Source organism: Corvus hawaiiensis, chromosome 26 (genome assembly GCF_020740725.1).
Source record: "Corvus hawaiiensis isolate bCorHaw1 chromosome 26, bCorHaw1.pri.cur, whole genome shotgun sequence".
Classification (NCBI taxonomy): Eukaryota; Metazoa; Chordata; class Aves; order Passeriformes; family Corvidae; genus Corvus; species Corvus hawaiiensis.
In genome coordinates this window covers 22,348,786-22,368,243 of record NC_063238.1, presented here as the reverse complement: position 1 = coordinate 22,368,243, position 19,458 = coordinate 22,348,786, and the positions used below count along the sequence as shown (strand labels likewise).

Genomic DNA, 19,458 nt, shown 5'->3' with positions numbered 1-19,458 from the left:
AACTGCAGAAAAGATGAAAATATGCATAAATTATACTGCTGTCAGCCATTAATTTCACTGAGTGAAAAACAATTAAGAACAGTAATTGATAAGAGTCCACACAAATGTCACTGGTTCACATGACCCGGATAAATTAATGACTGAAAACTAAATAAGCATAAATAGCTACTTCATAGTTGCTTTAATTTCTGCAATTCTTTCCAAATAAAGTTCAAGCTCTATTACCTTTAGTTATGTTTTGTTATTAAAAACCCAAAAGCTATTTTTAACTCTGCATCACACAAACCTAATTGCTTTCAAGTAAAACAAAAGCCATATCACAACTTAGTGTGGCCTGTTCCTTCAAACATTAGATCTGATCCTCAATTTAACTGTTACAGGCATTTAAGCCTTGCCACATTGTATTATGCTTACAAACCACCCTAGGCATGATTTCACCAGTGTATAACATAGCATTGCTTACTGTAGTTAGCAAGCATGTTAACTTCTTCAGAGTAACTATAAATAGAAATTGAAAGATCAGGTCACCTAAACCCTCTTCTCCTGCAACGACGAGTTTTAAACTGGACTTCTCATATCTAATATGCAGTACATTTCCCTCATTATTCTAAAAAAGAAGTATATTTTACAAATCTGTGTCTAGGAACTCTCTCCAAGAAAGTTCTTCTCAACAAAGTTTTGGTATATTCCACAGGTATACCAAAGAACTGATACTCAATCTTGAAAATAACTCATTGCCAAAACTCAGTTCTTGTGCCTATTTTCTCCAGTCTGTTTAGCAGTAGAGTTAGATAATATATTTGATGCATCTAGTATTGGATGTGTATCAAAAAGTTTACAGCAAACTAACTTTTTAAATTCTGTACCTTGCTTTGCTTCTTTGCTATTACATAAATACCTTAAATTGAAAAGTACTTTCTTAATCCCTCCCAACTACTCAATAAACAGAAATTTTAATCTTTAATTAAAAAAACCTTCGGCGGTTTCTCTGAATTAGTAAACTAATTCATATCCATTAAGAACCCTCTGGAAAAATTCATCCACATGACTGTTCAAAATGCTGTCTGATCATCTGATCATGTAAAAAACAACCCTAAGAAATATGTTTGAAAACTTGCACTTTGATACATTCAGGGGAGAAATGCATCCCTTAATTGTAATATCCTCCTTTTCAGTAGAAGCTTTCCACACTTATTTTCTGCCCACAGATGAATCACAGAATTTTAACCAAAATCCAAGTGACCATTTTTGGATATACCAAAGACAGCAACAGAAGCAGGAAAGAAAAAAGTCTTTCTACAGTATTCATAAATTTTTCATTTTAAAAAGACAACCACAGCCCAAAGTTTAAAACTTTATGGGTAATATATTAAACATCCATCGACAAAATTAATTAATTCAAAATTGTGCAATTTATTATTTGCCATCTTTTTCACCTTCATCTTAAAGCTTCCAGGCATGATGCGACAAGGCAGAAGTAGTGCTGTCAGTAACAGTACTGATTACTGAATGCTTTTCTTGCCTGAGGACCTTAAAATTCCAACACTTAAATAAACCTTTTTCCACACACATTCATGAGGATAGTAAGATATACTAAACGTAGAAAAGGTTTTGCTTGGACTGTCAAAATGAAAAGTACTCTTTAAGCGTGGTAGTGCAAAGGGTAACTCAGTTTCACACTTCAGACAGTATTAATGAAATTGCTATCACCTCAATCTTACCATGCAGTACTAGCCAAAGTCCTCAGTTACACTTTATAAAGATACCTCTGCTTAGAATATCCTTGGCCAATGGAAGAACCTGTTTACCAATGTTTTCTGTAAGCTTTTCTTCAGAAAGAAATTAAGCAGTTTTCTCTATGAGGCCTGAAGAATCCTACAGCCCTACTTTTGCCACTGGACCATAACATATACACAAACCAACACAAGCATCAGCTGAAAGTATAAAGTCTTTACACAATCTAAGTGCAAATAAGCACTAAACTGCCATAGTCCCGAAAGTTCTTTCAAGGAGACCAAATATGAAACTTCCTCAAATGAATGCAAATACTTTTACTAGAGTATGTAGCATTTATTCTCCAGGTGTATGACAAACAATAGGAAGTACATAGTCAAAGTGGTATTTTCCACATCTACAAATAGATGGTGTGAATGGCTTTCTAAGTGGTAGCAGAGCACAGAAGATGGCTACTCTCTAGTTTCTGTGGTGTTTGGCAGATTGCACAGAAACCATGTAAGAACAGCTTCATCTTTTTCTGCTGAAGTAGGAGGGAGAGCCAGAAGGGGAAGGAATTAAATTTAAATATCAAGTTTTATGGACAGAAAAAAAAAATCTTAATGGGGCCAAAGAACTCTGTGACAGGAGAAAAAGAGCTCTGCCTCTTCCAGGAGTTAAAACAAAAAAAGAAAAAAGCAGCTTCAAGTTTACTGCACAGAATCTGATGTAAAGACACCATGACACCTTGCTCCAAGCAGCCTGAGAAAGCCAGAACAGGCTCTGTAAACTGTAATGTTAGTGAAAGCTAAACAGTTTCAGCTCAATTTTTTTCTCAGTCTGTTCACAGCAAGTAAATAAAATAGAATCTCATAGGTACTACTGTATTCAGTCAGCGCAGTGCTACTCAAAGAAACCTATTTCACTAAGAACAGGAGGTAAGTTGTACTCTACTTAAACAGGTACTGAATAAAGCCACATGCAAGAAAAAAAGCAATTAATACTCTTCCTCAGAAAAGCTACAGTAAAGAACGTTTCTGATCCTGACTGATGAGTGTTACACATCACCTGCCATATAGTGAGCTCAGTAATTCTGTATTAAAGTAACCCTACGGCTTTTAATTAGACATCTGTAGTGTGTTCTTAATGCTACAGACCAGTTGCTCTAAGCTTTCTGAAACACTCACAATGGAAATCTAGACCCTGGCACAGCAAGCCCTGTAGTAAATCTACTGGTAATAGGCTTACTCTTTTCCCCTCCCAGACCTCAGTATCAGCATCGCAGCACACAAAACCACAACATGAAAATGACCAGGCAGCAATCAGTAAGAATTTTTGTTGCATCTCTGAATTTCCAATGTTATTTTGAGAATTTTTCACATGAAAGTCAGAAAACACTGGGACATGCTAATACTGGTCTCTCTAAACTTATCTTGGAAAATGAGCACGAGGCAGGCCTACTAAACTTTGTCACTGGTATAAACTTATTTGCTCTACAGTTAATGATTCCATTTGTGCATTTCCTTTTGGAGAAAGGTAGGATTTTTTTTCATCTCACCATGGAAATAACGAATACAAAGTACTATAAAAATAACTTTCAAAATTGTAACAATACAGAATGACATCTTAAAAACTACTTTGCTCTTTTGATTACAAAAAGATTTGCTCTTACACTGCCTTAACTTTATTCTACGCCTATGTAAACCAAGCTCAATAGAGTACAATTATTTATATCCACTAAAAATGTCAGTTAGTTAAGTTTTATATAAAGTTACTAAAGTTAGCTTTTATGAAGCCCTACACTACAAAGCACTGTCACGTTAACACTGAATATCTACTTATTCACTCTATCATCTGTGGTGGCATTTTTAAATGTCTTAGGCAATGACTTGCAAGAGTTTATGCCTTGTTTTCATATTGGGGTTTAAACTAAACAAATCAAGCAAAATCTAAATAATTTCTAGGATTAGTTTTTGTTGTCAAGAAGGCATAACATATTTATTTAACACTGAACTATTTACTTCTCAAGATGGCAAAAAAAATTACATCTTTAGCATGCCATCTCCAAAATGGAGAACCTAGCTACAATGGAAAGATTCTGAATCATGTTTCCTCTTCTTGGTGCTCAGCATTCAGTCTCTTGCATCTTCCAGAAACAACTTCAGCGTTCAATGTTCAAAGACAGGCTGGTGGCATATGCAGACTTTTTTTTTTTTTCTGTTTAAGATGGTCTAGCCTTAAGTTCTCATAAAAAAACTTCCCAAACTCCTCAAATCTTAATACTGCCACAGACTCAAGTGAAGACACAAACCCATTGTCTCTCCTTTCTCTCGTCATTAGGGAAACAATTCAGATTTTATAGAGAAAGATATAATTATACGACACAGTTGTAACAGGCAGGGGACATCTGCTACACTTTCATTCCTGTAATCCATTTGGACATAAATAGGATTACAAACATCCTAACAACATAAAAGCTATAGAAGCAATCCCTTCAAGCCCCCAAAACTGCGACAACTGTAACCTTTAAAAGGACAGTTGACAATTTCTGCATTCTACTAATTTTCTCATAAGTGGATGCCTACTGTCAAAGGTGGAAGGTTCCCACACCACATAGCGAAGATTTAAAAAAATTTAAATTACAGGAATGATCTTTTTTAAGGGGCTAAGACACAGACTTCCTTATTAAAGGAGATGATCCTCACTGTAACAACTAATCAGACATATTCCTATTGAGACAAGCTCACAGCAACATTGACACTAGCATGTTCTACTGAAAATACAAAGCAAAAAGCTTACTCAAGTTTGAATCATCGCAACATTTATAAGGCTTAGAATGCTGCTTCCTATAGTTTTTACTTGCCTAGACTACAACTCCTGGCTTGAAATTCTAAGCTATGCTAAGGTCTCCACCGCTGGTTGCTAACCTTGCAAGCATTCAGTGAATAATAACAGTAATAGCAGCTTTCATATAATTTTTGTTTACAATAAAACGCTTCCAAAAAGCGAGCCGTTTCTTCATCACCCAGGACTATTAACATGTAATTTACTTGGGGCAGCGCTGCTCCTCCAGGTTTTCAAAGCAATCAAATAACCCAGACGACACGAGACGGCTCCAGAGCAGTCAGGACCCTCCCCCCCCCCCCCACCCCTTACTTCCACAGGCAAATATCGCACGGCGGCACGGGGGGAGCTGTATGGCACCCAAATCCTTCCCACCGGCGACAGGGCCTGGGGAGCGGCAGCCGCGCTCGGGGCCGCTCGCCAGACGCGACCCCCGAGCCTTCCACTGGGACCCGGCCGGGTGTCCCGCTGCTGTCAATAAGCCTTTCACCCCCGCTGCCCTCCCGGTCCTCACACCCCTCTCACCCGCGCCGCTTTCTCCGGCAGCTTCTTCCTGTTTCGCTTCTTTTGCTCATCGCCTTTGAGGTTCAGCTGCCCGGGGCCTGCGCCCGCCGCCTTGCCATGGCCTCCACCGGCCGTCAGGCCCGCGCCGGCCGCCTCGTCAGCCTTCCTCACGGCCGCGCTCCGCGCCGGCTTCTTGCGGAGGCCGCCCCCGCAGGCCGCGGCCAGCAGCAGCCCCAGCAACACGAGCCCCAGCGCGGCCGGGACCGCCAGAGCGAGCCAGGTGGGCAGCGCCTGCGGGTCGAAGCCCAGTTCGAGGCCCAGTTCGGCAGGCAGCAGCCCCAGCCCGCCCGACAAGGCGTCCCGCACCCGGGCCGCCGCCTCCTCAGCCCACCGGGCCGCCGCCTCCTGCCAGCTCCCCGCAGCCATCGCGGTCCCCGGCCCCGCAGAGGCCCGAACCGGGCGGGGCGGCGAGGGCGCGCTCAGGCCGAGCGCATCGCGGTCTCGGGAGAGCCGCGCCGGCCCGCCCGAGCCGGAGGCACCGGGGGTGGGGGTAGGACAGGACGCGAGGGGAACCTCGGCGGGACGCGGCTGCCTCAGCCCCAGGGCCGCCCGGGTCTCCTCCTCTTCCTCCTCCCCGCCCTCCGCCTCGCGCGCGACGTCACCGCCCCGCCGCGCGCCCGCCGCAGCGCGCCAGCAGCGCCACCACCGCCATCACCGCCGCGCGCGGGGCGGGCGGGCGGCACTTCCCGCCTCCGCCGCCTCCTTCGCCGTGGCGCGCCCTGCCCAGCCCAGCCCAGCCCAGCCCAGCCCAGCCCAGTCAAGGGCAGTGCCGGCACAGAGGGCGGCGGTCTCGACGTGGCAGGCGGCGAACGGGGGAGGAGCGGCGGGGGCGGCCGAGGCCGAGGGGTTGGAAACGACCTCTGAGATCATCAAATCCAACCTATGACCGAACGCCACCCTGTCAAGTAGACCTTGGCGCTAAGTGCCACATCCACTCTTTCCTTAAACACCTCCAGGGTGGGCAGCCCATTCCAATGTCTGACCACCCTTTCTGTGAAGAAATTCCTCCCGATGTCCAAAGTGAAGCTCCCCCAGCACAGCTTGAGGCGATGTCCTCTCGTCCTGTCACTGGTTTCCTAGGAGAAGAGGCCGCCCCCCCACCTGGCTACACCATCCTTTCAGGGAGTTGTAGAGAGCGATAAAATCACCCCTGAGCCTCATTTTTCTCCAAGCTAAACACCCCCAGCTCCTTCAGCCGTTCCTCACAGGACTTGTGCTCCAGACCCTTCACCAGCTCCATTGCCCTCCTCTGGACTCGCTCCAGCATCTCAATGTCTTTCCTGTACTGAGGGGCCCAGAACTGGACACAGCACTCGAGGTGCAGCTTCACCAGTGCTAAGTACAGGGTGACAGTCACTTTCGTGGTCCTGTTGACCAAGCTATTTCTGATACAGGCCAGGATGCCATTGGCCTTCTTGTCCACCTGGGCAGACACTGGCTCATGTTCAGTTGCTGTCAGCCAGCACTACCAGATCCTTTTTCGCTGGGCAGCTTTCCAGACACTGTGCCCTAAGCCTGTGGCATTGTGTGGAGTTGCTGTGACCCAAGTGCAGGACCCAGCACTCAGTCTCACTGAACCTCTTAAAATTGGCCTCGGCCCATCAATCCTGCCTGTCCAGATCCCTCTGCAGAGCCTTCTTACCCTCCAGCAGACCAACGCTCCCACACAACTTTGTTCCAGTTGCAAACTTGCTGAGGGTCAACTTGATCCCCTTGTTGAGGTCGTTGATAAAGATGTTAAACAGAACTGGACCCAGTACTGACCCCTGAGTAACACCACTAGTGACTAGCTGCCAACTGGATTTGTTCCATTCACCACCACTCTCTGGGCCTGACATCCAGCCAGTATTTCATCCAGCAACCAGTGCACTCTCCCAAGTCATCAGCAGCCAACTTCTCCAGGAGAATGCTGTGGGAGACAGTGTCAAAGGCTTTACTAAAGTCCAGGCAGACAACATCCACAGCCTTTCTTTCCCTCATCCAATAAGTGGGTCACCTTGTCATAGAAGGAGTTCAGTTAGTCAAGGATGCTTTACCATAGACTGTTTACATCTTTCAGAAACTATCAACTGTCATTGTTGCAACTGGTTGTTGCACATTTCAGCCATCCTAACAACCCAAATAAATTATTCTGTAAATATTTTAAGACGTTTAAGATGTTGCACTCTATAGATAGAGGTGACAGAACATGATCATGTGGTTTTAGTTTTAAATGCATTAATCAAAATATATCCCTAACAATTTTGAAAGCATCAGCCAGCTACAGTGTATGTTTTGTGTTTTGTATATATATATATATATATATTTTTTTTTTTTTTTAACTGAGGCCGTAAAACAGTAGATGTTGTTCATTTTAAAGGAAGCAACCGCAAGAACCTGGTGGGGCTGAGTTCCACAATCCAAGCGATTGACACGATGGTTTTCACTGTAGCACCGGGGCACCACCAAGTGGCAGTATCGTGAAGAGCCGAGCTGTCGTCGGAAAAACATTTGTCTTAAAAAAGAGCAAAGGAAGCAGATCCGGACCTGGAAATAGCCAATTTCGGTTTGATTCGGAGGTAAAGTTAATCTAAAAGGAATAAATATATTTTTATTCTGAACCAATGAGACAGAGCCATAAATAGGCATACAGTTTGTAGCAAATTGAAATATTTTGAAGAAAGTTTGTCTGACTCGTTAAAACTGTTTGGAACAAATATACTACTCTGACAGTACTCATCAAATAAAACAAATGTCTTCTTTGGAACTAATTTCAACACATATTAGTCTAGTATTACTCTTCAACTGTATTAATAGATCTGATCAAAGTTACCCCAAAGACTCTTCCAGCAGTGCTATTATAAAGCATCATCTTTCTCATGCCATTCTCCCAAAGATCACAGCATAGGATTGAATGACACATTGCAAAAGAGAAAATAATGGAAAAACCAGAAAGAATGGAGATAAAGCTTTTTTTTTTTTTTTTTTTTTTTTTAAGTGTCATCTCTGTTGGCCCTGCAAAGATTCCTTGTTTTACCACAACAGCTATTAGACGTACCTTACACAATACCTTTCCACCATATTTAAACTCCATACTTTCTGGTTGTCATGGCATGAAGAAAACCTAATCATTTCTTTACAGTCTCAAAGTATCTGTTTCAAGTGGTTTTTATGATTATCGTGAACGATATTGAAGCCATGAGTCTTGCAGCTGTAGACATTCTTTAGACTAGAAGTCAGGTGGATACAGCAGAAGCATCTGATCAGTTAAATAAGCAGAATCCCAACAAAACACATTCAAGGTTGTTGTGACAAGAAATTGAAAAAATCTTGAACAATAAGCAATTTTGCTGTCTTATATGGATCATGAATGACTCTGAGTTGCTTTAAGGTGAACTCAGTACATAATTCACTGAAAATACTAAGTTATAGACTCATTATTTTTCTGGAAGGAGGGAGCAACAACAACAGAAACATCCCTGATCCAAGAATTGCCATCCTTGGCAATGTTAACAAGTTAAGGAAAAGGGAATGAGTAGTCTGCAGACAGAATTTTCATTGAGAAATTGCTCATCTAGGTCGTGACTGGGTGCCTTGAGCAAAGACTCAGCCCAGGCTGAGGAATGGGCTTAGAATTAAGGATTGGAATTAAGAGAATGAGGGTCATCATGCCTAGAGATGCACTTAGTGTGGAGCTACCAAAAGCTGCCAAAAAGGGATAAGACATGAAAAAATTCTTCCCTGAGACATTTTTCATCCAGGCAATGGCTGGACATGTTGGGGAAGGCGCAACTGATGTCTGGGATTAGGGTTACTGTTAACATTATATACCTGGTTGGGAGAGAGATAAAACCTAGAGCTACAGTTGGTGCGTGTGGGAAAGAAAAGGAGCGGCTGGAATAAGGGGTAGGCTGCAAAAATACCTCTTTCCTGAAATCTTTTCAATCTGAATTCTAGTTCAGGATCTGGGCTCAACCCATCATTTGCATTCAGACTGAGTTAGACTTTTAACAAGTCAGAGCCTAGAGTTCCATTTTGATAAAAAGATTTGCTGTAAGAATTCTCTTATGATAACTTGTTCATCATGGCTTGGGGTCTTGGGCTGGTCTCTGCAGATACCAGGTGTTGGAGCTGCGGCTACAGTTAGGCTTAGGGACAGGAAACAGGCCAAGTTTGAATCCCCATTTGGAGTGGGACAGGAAAGAATTATTTTCAGGGAAGTTTCTCATCTGGTTAATGGTTAGGAGCTTTGGGGCTAAGTTGCAGCCTGAACCTATGGTTAGGGATCTGGTTATGTTCAGCTTTGGGAAAAAAGAGAAAGCCTAGCACTTCATTTGGTCATGGATTGCCAAAGGAAGGGACAGGGGGCAAAAATAATTGCTCCCTGAGGACACACTCACCTGGGCTATGGTCCAGTTCGCTTCAAAAAGACGCCGAAGGATTGCTGCTGTATCCTCTCCAAGGCCAGGGAAAGGAAAAAAAACCTTCTGTCTGGGCTAATAAAAAAACCCCAAGCTAGCCAAGCAAAAACTCAGACTGCATGGCACGCCAGACGCCTGGGGAGTAAGGCTTTGGAAAAGCCTTCCGAAGAGCCCCAAGGCTCCCCCCTCCCCCCAGACCCACCTTAAAGCTTCAGCAACCATTTTTGGGCATAAAGCAGATGAACAGGGAATAGACTAATCATAAAATCACCCCAAGAAAGCCGTGCTTCAATTTACGTGAGGGCATGTTTATTTGAGTCATAGCTAGGAATTCAAAGTCTCATCTGACAGTGTCTGGGGTAGTTGGGGCAAAGTCCCCATGAACACATAGATTTGGGGTTGGGAGAGAGACAAAGCACAGAGCTCAGTTAGGAGAAGAGCTCAAAGGGGGTTGCTGAAGGAAGGTGTATGTTGCAAAAAAATATTGTCCCCTGAGAGCTTGTTCACCTGGGACATGGCTGGCAGACCTGGACTAATGCTCAATGGCCTTCTCTTCTCAGAGTGGTCAATGATTTCAGCAAGACTTTGAACAGTTACAGTTTTTCTGATGCAGTGCTTTGGAAGGATTTCTTTCCTAAGGGAAAAGGAAGTGTTCAGTTATATGAGTAACCCATGTCCCTCTCTGACCTTCAGAGTTCACCTTATTTTTTTTTCCTGTTGGCATGATCAGATTTTTGAGCTGAGACAGAATCCTAAATCAAAATTCACTGTTAAGGAGTAATGTGTTCTTCAAAGTCTTTCTCAATTTTACATTATTTTTCATTATAGTTCACATTCTTGGGCATAACCATATCATTCAAATATAGAAACATTCTGATCAAAATACTATACTTAATTCCCCATACGATGGATAAGTGTGTTCTCATTAAACCTTTGACATAAGTAGTGTTTAGTCATCAAAGCTAAGTTGTCGTTATGACTGATAGAGCTCATGAGTGCCTTGGGAGGTGAAGAACACTTTGGCAGACTCTTCATGTTCAAATTTCTATCAGCCCTAAACACTGAGAAAAATAAATATGCAAAGACTTGTTACCCAGCTGAGAAAAAACTCCTTGAATTAATGGAAAGCAAACACCAAATTATAGGCCTATTAACTCATATCACTGGTTGTATGAAATTGTATTAAGTGTACATTAAATATCTCCTGTAATATGTGTCTTTGGAGAGTCTTCACAGTTTTTTTTTATAAGCAAGACAGTTTACCTAATACAGCATTTTAATCAAGAGGTGATTGCCGTTCATAGAAATGGCACCAAGTTAACTTTAAATGATGTGGTTCATTTATTAGCAATCCAGGCATGAAGGTTCATTTGCACATTTAGCCTGCAGCACTGCAGTCTGTGTTGCTCACTGTCCTGTGCTGTCAGTACCAGAGCTAGCAAGGGTCAGAAACTGCAGGGATGTCAGTGTAGACATATTCAAGTTCTTTTGGTTGTTCATATATGTCCTACTCTAAATAATTTTATTACAGGCTTGGACTGTTTTCTATCATTCTGTCCCAGAGGTAGGTGAAAGTATTCCAAAATACCAAAACAGCTCAGGGAAATGACAGTCACAAAGGAAAATGTCTCTCTTTCAGTGAGCTTTTAATGCAGCACAGCCGAGGCACCACAGGAAGCCTCATCTGGTCCTGTTCTCTCTGATGGCTTATGTAGCAGGATGCTGTGAAGGTTGGGCACCCTTAGCTGTGAGGTCTACCACAGAAAAGGCCTGTTCTTGGCAGCTGTGCTCTTAGAAACCCAGAAAACCAAACTCCTTGCCTGATGTAGGAGATCATGTGTTTTCTGTCCCCTTTTTTAGTCAATGGAAAGCTGTATAGTCCCATGGGAAGAGAAAAAACCCCACCAGTCAATCATGAAACTATGAATAATACATAGAACATATGTGAATTCAGTCAATCCTTGAGATGGTATTTTCTAACTTTTGGGTACTTGATTTTGCATCCTTAATTATTCTTAACTGAAAAATTTACATACAAGTTAGACCTTTTAGAAAATCAAATAGGAAAAAAAGTTTTCCTGATTTTGAAATCTACTTCAGAGTAACATTATTCCCATACAGAGTTAAAACCTCAGCCTCATTTAAAACTAATTGAAACCTGACTCCCTGAAAGACTGCACTATCTATAGTATATGTGCCTATGGTGCTCGATAAAACAATCCTGGGGATTGTTTCAGTTCCTGACCCTGGGGTGGCACACTGGCTCACGCCCACTACTTTAACTGATGAACTGTGTCCATACTGAATAGGTTGTGCCTCTGGGTTTCATTCGGGTACCATGTGATGTTCCTATGACCCTGAGAGATAACTGCTATTTTTTGGTGTATTTTTTCTTAGGTCAAGCTGTTGGACACAATGTGAGGGCTGTGTTGCAGCTTGCCGGAGAGAAGATTTTGTAGAATGAGATTGAGGGTTGCGTGCTTTGCTGTGCACTGTAAGGATCTGTGAAGATATTTCAACACATGAGGACTATGTAGGTCCAAGGAAGCCAAACCATGTCAACAGTGCTTAATGTAAAATATCCGGAGCATGCTGCCTCAGTTTTGGTTGGAAAGTTAGCTAGCATGGTCCAAACCAAGTTCAGGATGCAGATTTCCTCCTAGGCATTGGCCAAGCTCAGCCTGAAAGTCTAAAGTAGAGCATGAAATACCACTTGGATTTCTATGGAATGTGTGCATTAGCTGCCAGACCAGTGCTTTTTGGTAGTCGTGTAGTTGTTACTTAATCATTCTGTGGATTGTTTCGTTCTAACCCAGAGCACTACTATGCAAAACATTCACATTTAGAAGTACAGAGTAAATTAAATTGGAGTGACCCATGTATTCCCATCCCTTGCAAGAGGCAGGGGTAATTCTGAAGTTTGATCTGGGTGCTCAGCCATGTCCAATCAGGTTTTGAAAGTCTCAAAGAATGGAGATTTTTCAGGTTCTGTAGTTTCATGTACCAGTGCTTGGCCACACTCTTGTGAAAAATATTATCTGTGTCTCCACCTGGAATGTCCTGTGATGTGGCTTGCAGCCTCTTGTCTTTCTGCTGTGCCCATCTGAGAAGAGTCTGTGGCTGTTTTCTCTACAACTCTTCTTTAGTTAGCTGAAGATGGTAATTAATTTCCTCTTAGCCTTCTCATTTCCAGGATAACCAAAACTAAATCTTCTTGCAAGGCATATGCTCCAGCCCTGTAAGTATGATAAAATATTGAGAAAACAGTGACTTTTACACTGAGAAAATAGATCTTAGAGCCTGAAATCAGTATGTAAATAAAAAGAAAGCTCAGAATGAAACAGATACTTGGGGCTGAAAGCTAAACGTGGACAAAGGCAAGAATTCCTTTCTGAAAAGGTAAAACCAATTTTGGCCGAAGAAAATGTGAAGCATGCTTCTCCCCCCCATTTCTTTTAGAATTATATCTTTTGCTTAGTCTTTTTCTTGTTTTAGCTATTTTTAAAAGGAGAAAATGTTATTTTTAAACAAAAATTTTTATTTTACATCTTTCGGCTTTTCTGAACAGAAATATTTTATTGAAAAGAAGTTTAGCTGTTTCAATCTATATGGATTTTCCTCCCTGTTTTCCAACTACAACTTCTACTCATCAGTTTGACTCAAATTCATTAGCACTTCCCGTTAGTTCCATTTTACTATATTCACTATTAGTTGATTTTTCTGTGTGTTGAGCTTTAAGAAACATTTTATAGCTTCCAAAAGGTGAAGACGCATATTTAATTTTAAAAAAAATGAAGACCTAAGAAGTCCCAGGTGTTGAATTCCACATATTTTTAAAGGCATTTCTGTGATCATGGGATCACTGGCAATCACTGATGACTGCACACTGAATTTCTGAGCAGCATCCCAACTTTCTGCTTGCAGTTGTGCTGTCTCTGTGCCATCAGAACGTCTTCCTGGACTATGGCCTTTGACCTCAAGAAAATTCTGCATGTCCCCTTGCCTTCTTTTTCTCCATTCTATTTGTAAAGGCCTTTTGAAGTAAAAAAAAATAAAAGCAGTCCTCTAACCTAAGGACTAACTTTTATCATAATTAGGTTTATTATGTTTCATTTATGCAGACTATTCAACAATTGCTTCTCCATTTTTACTGTGTCTAAAATAGTCATTCTCTTTCCTGTATTAAAATCATTCTCTCTAATCTTCTCATGAATTGTAGGATATTTTTTGGGGAGTTCTACTCAAAAACAGTAAGAAAATATTCTCAGTACATCAGCAATCTGTGTGCATTAGGGAAGAAATAACATTTCTTTACAAGACAATGGACTTGTATTAAAATTCAGGGCAATACAGTTGTGCAGGTGCCAAAGTGCCTCCAGCAGTTACATTCAATTCCTAATTTTTTAGAGTAGTTCTATTTATGGCGACCATTTTCTCAAAGTTTTCTCTGATAAATCCTGAAATACTGCATTTCTTGCAGTATCATTTGAACAGTAATGGAGGTAGGAGATTTTTTAAAAGGCCAAAGAGTGTTCATTTATTCTGCAGGTCACAAATAACATACTGCATGCTCCTGAGTGGATGTTGGAGCTTTTCCTTTCTTGATGGCCCTGTTTCTTTTACTACCATTTCTGCAACCTCAGCTGTTTATGCTCTGACTTACCTTCCTCCTAGACCTTTCAGTTCCCTATGACCCTGCAGTGTTTTTCATTCCAGAGTTATGCCTGCACTCTTGCCCTTTTCTAATTCTACGGTCCCTGTAATTAATTCTCGGATACTTCTTGTTATCAAAGATATAATGCTATAATATACAATATAACTGAATAAAAACCAATATAATAGAGTTTAAAAGTTTGCTAGCCTTTACTAGAGTTAGTGCATGTGCATGTTATATCTTGTTTTTATCCTATCTGTGTCACCATAAATTGTCAGACTTGCTACAGAGTTGCCTTAAGCTGATGAAGAATTGGTGATGCTGGTTGGGAAAAACATGAGCTGAGCCTCTTGTTTATCTTGTACCTGGCTGGAGTAAGGCCGAACAACTGAACGATGTTTAGAGCAAAGTGGAGGCCTCACTGCCCAATGTTGTTCTAGTGAAGCACAGAAGAGCACCCATGCCTCCAGACCACCCATTGGCTTCACTCCCCCTTTCACCACGTGAAACATGACCTGCTACCAATAGGGTCCTTTAAGGAGATAAGTATGCATGAAAAAACTCTCTGGTGAGTGTCAGACAGCCTTTACTGCTTCTTTTGTAGGTGGAGGAGGACCAAAGTGTTTATTTTACTCTTTGTATCAACTATGAATTCTGAGCAAAAATAGCCAAGACTGTCATTGAGTGCTGTTTGCTTATTAACTTTCACCCCCTAAGCATGCAAATGAGAAGAGAACATGCCTTACATGTGTTGTCACAGTAACCAAACCTCCACCTCTAACGTGCAATTGTTCCCTCCTTTTGATGGGCTAAAAGTTATTGTATAAAAGAAGAGGGGCTTGGGGCAGAAAAAGAAAGATAAAAAGATAAGAGAGGGGGAAAACCACTTCCGCTTGTTTGGGATCAGTCAATGGACTGTGTCTCTCCTCGTTCCCAAAAGGAAGCATTTAGATGAGCAACTGTATTGGAGCAGTCTCAGGAATATTTATTTACATATATATATATACACACATATTTATAATAGATCTCTGTTACCATACCTTCAGTCTCTACACACATTAACTCTCTGCAGTTAGTGCACTTACCACGATCAATCCAGAACCTGTTTTCCTGTTTCTTCAATAAACCACATTTGTGACTCTGGATCATGTAAGTTCTTACTGAACTTGGCCAGAGCTCTGGTATCAGAGTGGTAAATCACACTGTTCCTGAATCCATGCTCACATGCATTCATATTGAACATGATCAGACTCCTACTGTCAAAATTGCCCTACGTGTGAACCTGTGCTCATCAAAGTTCTTATTAAACATGGCCACTCTTAGGGTGCTGAACTGGTTATAATCATAAATTAAGCCCAGCCACACCCAGCCTCCCTGATCTCTGAAGACCAGCTGGAACACAAAGGGTTTATATTCTGCCAAATTTCTATACTCTTAATGGAACAAGTGCAAACTGTTCAGGGCAAGTCAATATCTTTTTTGATACATCATTTCAATTTTTTTTTGGTGGGATTAGGTACACTGGCATCCCCTTTATGTGTCCTTTGGGACACCTCTGGAACATTGCTTTTTGTTACTGTTGTAACAAAAAAGCGATATTGTAAGGACCCAAACATTGAATGGATCAGGCTGGCTGAGAAAAGGAAGAAAGAGGCTCCATCTGCTATATGAGTTAGAGAAGAATGACATCCTGAAATAAGGAAAAAAAATTGACTTAGTGTACTCCATTTTTGGCTCTTTAGAGATCTCATATCAGTCTTGGCTGCTAGGAAGTACTTGGCACATTTCCATCCTGATTAAATTGTCGGTCTAGACTGATAACTATCCAAACCTCAATAAAATTACAGCAGAAATGCAGCTTTTGGAACTGTCTTCTGAAGAAGTAGAGAACTAGAGTAGTTTAATCCTCAGGAGAGGGGAGAAGATGTTGTGGTACTGGAGAAGGACCTATCAGGAGAATGAAGAGTAGTGAGAGACTTGCAGTGTTGGAAAATTGTCTGAGATAGCTTAAAAAGAAAACTTTGATCTGGTCCCTTGTGCACCCTTTACCAGCCATGGTAGCAATCCACTAGGGTGTAAGGGGAAAGCGAGAGCTGCATTAAGAGTAATAATGACATGAAAATGGCTTATTTCCTTTTATTACCAGGATTCCTAATCAATTAAGTGACATTTTAACAAGAAGTAACTGATTAGGAACACTGGATGTGGTTGTTAAGATGCTGCAGCAAAACATTAGAAAATCAGATTTCCAAACTTGCATCCATTTAATGAATTTTGTCTTCTGTAAGACTGTCAGCAGATTTATCCAGCACTGAAAAATGATGTGGGTCACCTAGAAAGCTTTACACTGTGGAGTCAAGTAGAAAAACCAGGTGAGCATCACCCAGAGAAAAAAGACCAAGTGTTGGACTGGTGTAGTTTAGCACACCTTCCTTGCATTAATCCCCTCAGTCAGAAGCTACCAAAAATAATAGCAGGACTTCACACTTCTTTTTGTTTTCTGAGGAATGTGCTGAACACATTTCCATTTTTACTCAGTACTAACAATCTGACAGTGTTGAAAATGTAGTCTTTAGATAAAATTCATGTTAGACTTGCACATCTTGAACATTAGGTGTTGCTGAACATTCCTTGCAAGCGCACAATTTAAAAAGGAACAAAAAGTGGGCTACAATTTAACTACTTAAATTAACTTTGGATCATCTAAGTTCTTCAACTGCTTATTTTTTGTATTGTTCCTTGAGTTCCATTGAGAAACCAAATAATATATGTACTCTACAGACAGAAAAAAAAAGACAGTTTCTGTCCACGAGACCATAATTCCTTTATGAATCTTGGTAGATATCTCCTATCCACTCTACTTGGTTCAGAAATATTTATTGAGCATATAGTCCTTGGTCATGTTGTCTTTGGTCCCAAGAACAATATACACAAATCTTGAACCTGTGCACATGCAGTCAGTTCTCTACACAGGTACTTGGTGCCCTCTTCCAGAAATATTTTTGCCGTGCCCTTACCCCTTTTGTGCCTCTCTTCCAACTTTAGCATTCTGGTGGCTTTGAATATTTGGCCTTATTGTAACAAGTGGGAGGAGTTTAAAACTAAGATGGACTACCCAGAGACCAAGGAATTGAAATGCTTCTTAATGCAGAGAGAGGCATAAAGACTTGCCAAAACCATGAAATCATACCAAGAAGAAAAATGTCACAAATGGTCCCACTGAACTCAATATGGTTTTTTGTATTGGCATGTGCCTGTGAATTTAAGCTCAAACATCCAGAAACTGGGCTACAGAGTGGCAGCAGCAAGGTCCAAGTGAGTCTCAAAAGGTTTTTTTTAGCTCTACCTCAATGTTACCAGCTAAGAGATGGGGGGGGAGAAATTTTGTGCATGGGGAATAAATATACATCACCTGACATTTGAAGTGTATGTGTGTAATTTTGATTCTGTTTTCCTGACATGAGTCCAGGAGAGTGAAATAATTTTTTGATCCTACAAAAAAAAAAAAAAAAAGAAAAAAAAAAGAGTATTTTCAAGATGTCATTATTTTTCTTTCTGGTTTTGTTCCTCCTGACACTAATTAGCTGCAGCACATAAGTCAGAGCTGCTATTGCACAGCACAGCTTTTTCTGGGTACTAGGCAGCAATACCACAGGACTCTGCACTCACATGAACCCAAGACAGGAACAGGCATGGGTGGACTGAAAAAGAAGAAAATAGCTTAGAACTTAGAGGAGGTTTAAAAAACTCTTGTTCTGATCACTTTGGAAAGGTTTGATGCCCAGGAACCTCAGCCACCAGAGAGCAATGTAAGCCTTGAAGTGCACACATCACCCGCATAGTTTCAAAGACTCCCTTGTCTGTCACTGAATGACATGGGTTGTTCTTTTGTATTTGCTCTGAATCCAGTGTAAAGAGACTAAAGATCAGTTGTGGTAGTAAGGCTCTCTTAAAAGTACATGAATTATACTCCAGATACAAATATTTTAAATATTTTAAGAATTTGAAATATTTGAAATATTTGAAACCTTCTTTTATTCTTTTTTTTTTTCTATTAGTTGGCAAAACACATTTTACAGGGCATTAGATATTTTATATGCAGCTTTTTAGGGAGCAATGGATACCTATCTATTCTAAATCCACTCATCCATAATATTATACACATGACTAAGTTTCCTTTAATTTCATGTGCATTCTTCCTCTTACTCTCATGGAGATGAGCATTTTCACTACAGTCTTCAGTGGATAGGGGCATTATGAAGTGTGTCTGCGTTACTTTCTCCCCATTCCTCAGTTGCATGAGAAAATGACATCTCTTTATTGCTGAAGTGACAAAATAACTTATATTCTAACCATGGTTATGAAAATCCAAAAATAATTAATTACTAACGGTCTTTCAGCAGAGTGCCCCAAGACCAATGTGGTCTTCAAAAATAATGAGTAAACTGATGGGAACTCTTGAGATTTGGTTTCTCAACAGAGTAAATGTATGGCCAGGGACTGAGTGGGATCTTCATATTAACCAGTGCAAGAAATGCAGCAACTTCCAATCAGCCTGTGACCACTGCCAGCTGCCCGCAGCTCTGCCCATGCATCTTGTCCTCTCCAGCCTGGGGTTCTCAAAGTACTGGCTCTCCAAATGTGGGTTTATACTTTTCAGCTCTCTTCATACCAGAAGAAACATGAAAATACTTGAGGTTCATTTTTTAAAGCAGCATGCAAGAATGAGGATGGCACCTCTACAACAGTTTGAGATGGCAAGATCACCGTTTCCTCCTTCATACCTGCTTCCCACTCTGTTAAGGAAACATAACCTGAGCGAAATATATGCATACACACACATATACAGCCCTCCTAAGGGCTGTGGATATACTTGGAAATAGCCAAGTTAAAAACAGACTGTCTTTGATAGGTAGTATGTTTACTGAATAAAATTCTTCATTCACCTCTGTAAAAAGCACATTTTGGCCAGCAAAGAATCAGTTTCCTTTACTACACTAATAGTAAATGCATCATCAGAGCAGCTGAGTGAATGAAACATGAGGAAAAGATAATGTGTAATGACATCAAGGAGGGATACCCAGTCTATAGCCCATGCCTTAGGAAGTCCACTGAGACACATGTTCTACATTGACCAAGGAGTCTTGAAATAAATGATGGCTGAGAATACTCAGTCTGACAGACTTCTCAAACCAGTACTAATCTCTGATCCAACTAAACCCCAGCTCTACTCACACCCTATCTCCTTGACTGGCCCCCTTTCATTCCTCAGCGTATGTTTTC

At 41.2% G+C, this 19,458-nt stretch overlaps 1 protein-coding gene across 1 annotated transcript in view; it reads right to left on the bottom strand.

Moving 5' to 3' along the window:
* The window catches only part of MTDH (metadherin), a 34,338-nt gene extending 28,654 nt beyond the window's left edge, over nucleotides 1–5,684 (bottom strand). Inside the window, exon 1 of the mRNA XM_048286543.1 lies at nucleotides 5,083–5,684. Within this exon, the coding sequence (XP_048142500.1) occupies nucleotides 5,083–5,487 (405 nt within the window). The 5' untranslated portion in view covers nucleotides 5,488–5,684. The remainder of the gene's footprint in view (nucleotides 1–5,082) is intronic.
* Nucleotides 5,685–19,458: the final 13,774 nt, after the last annotated feature.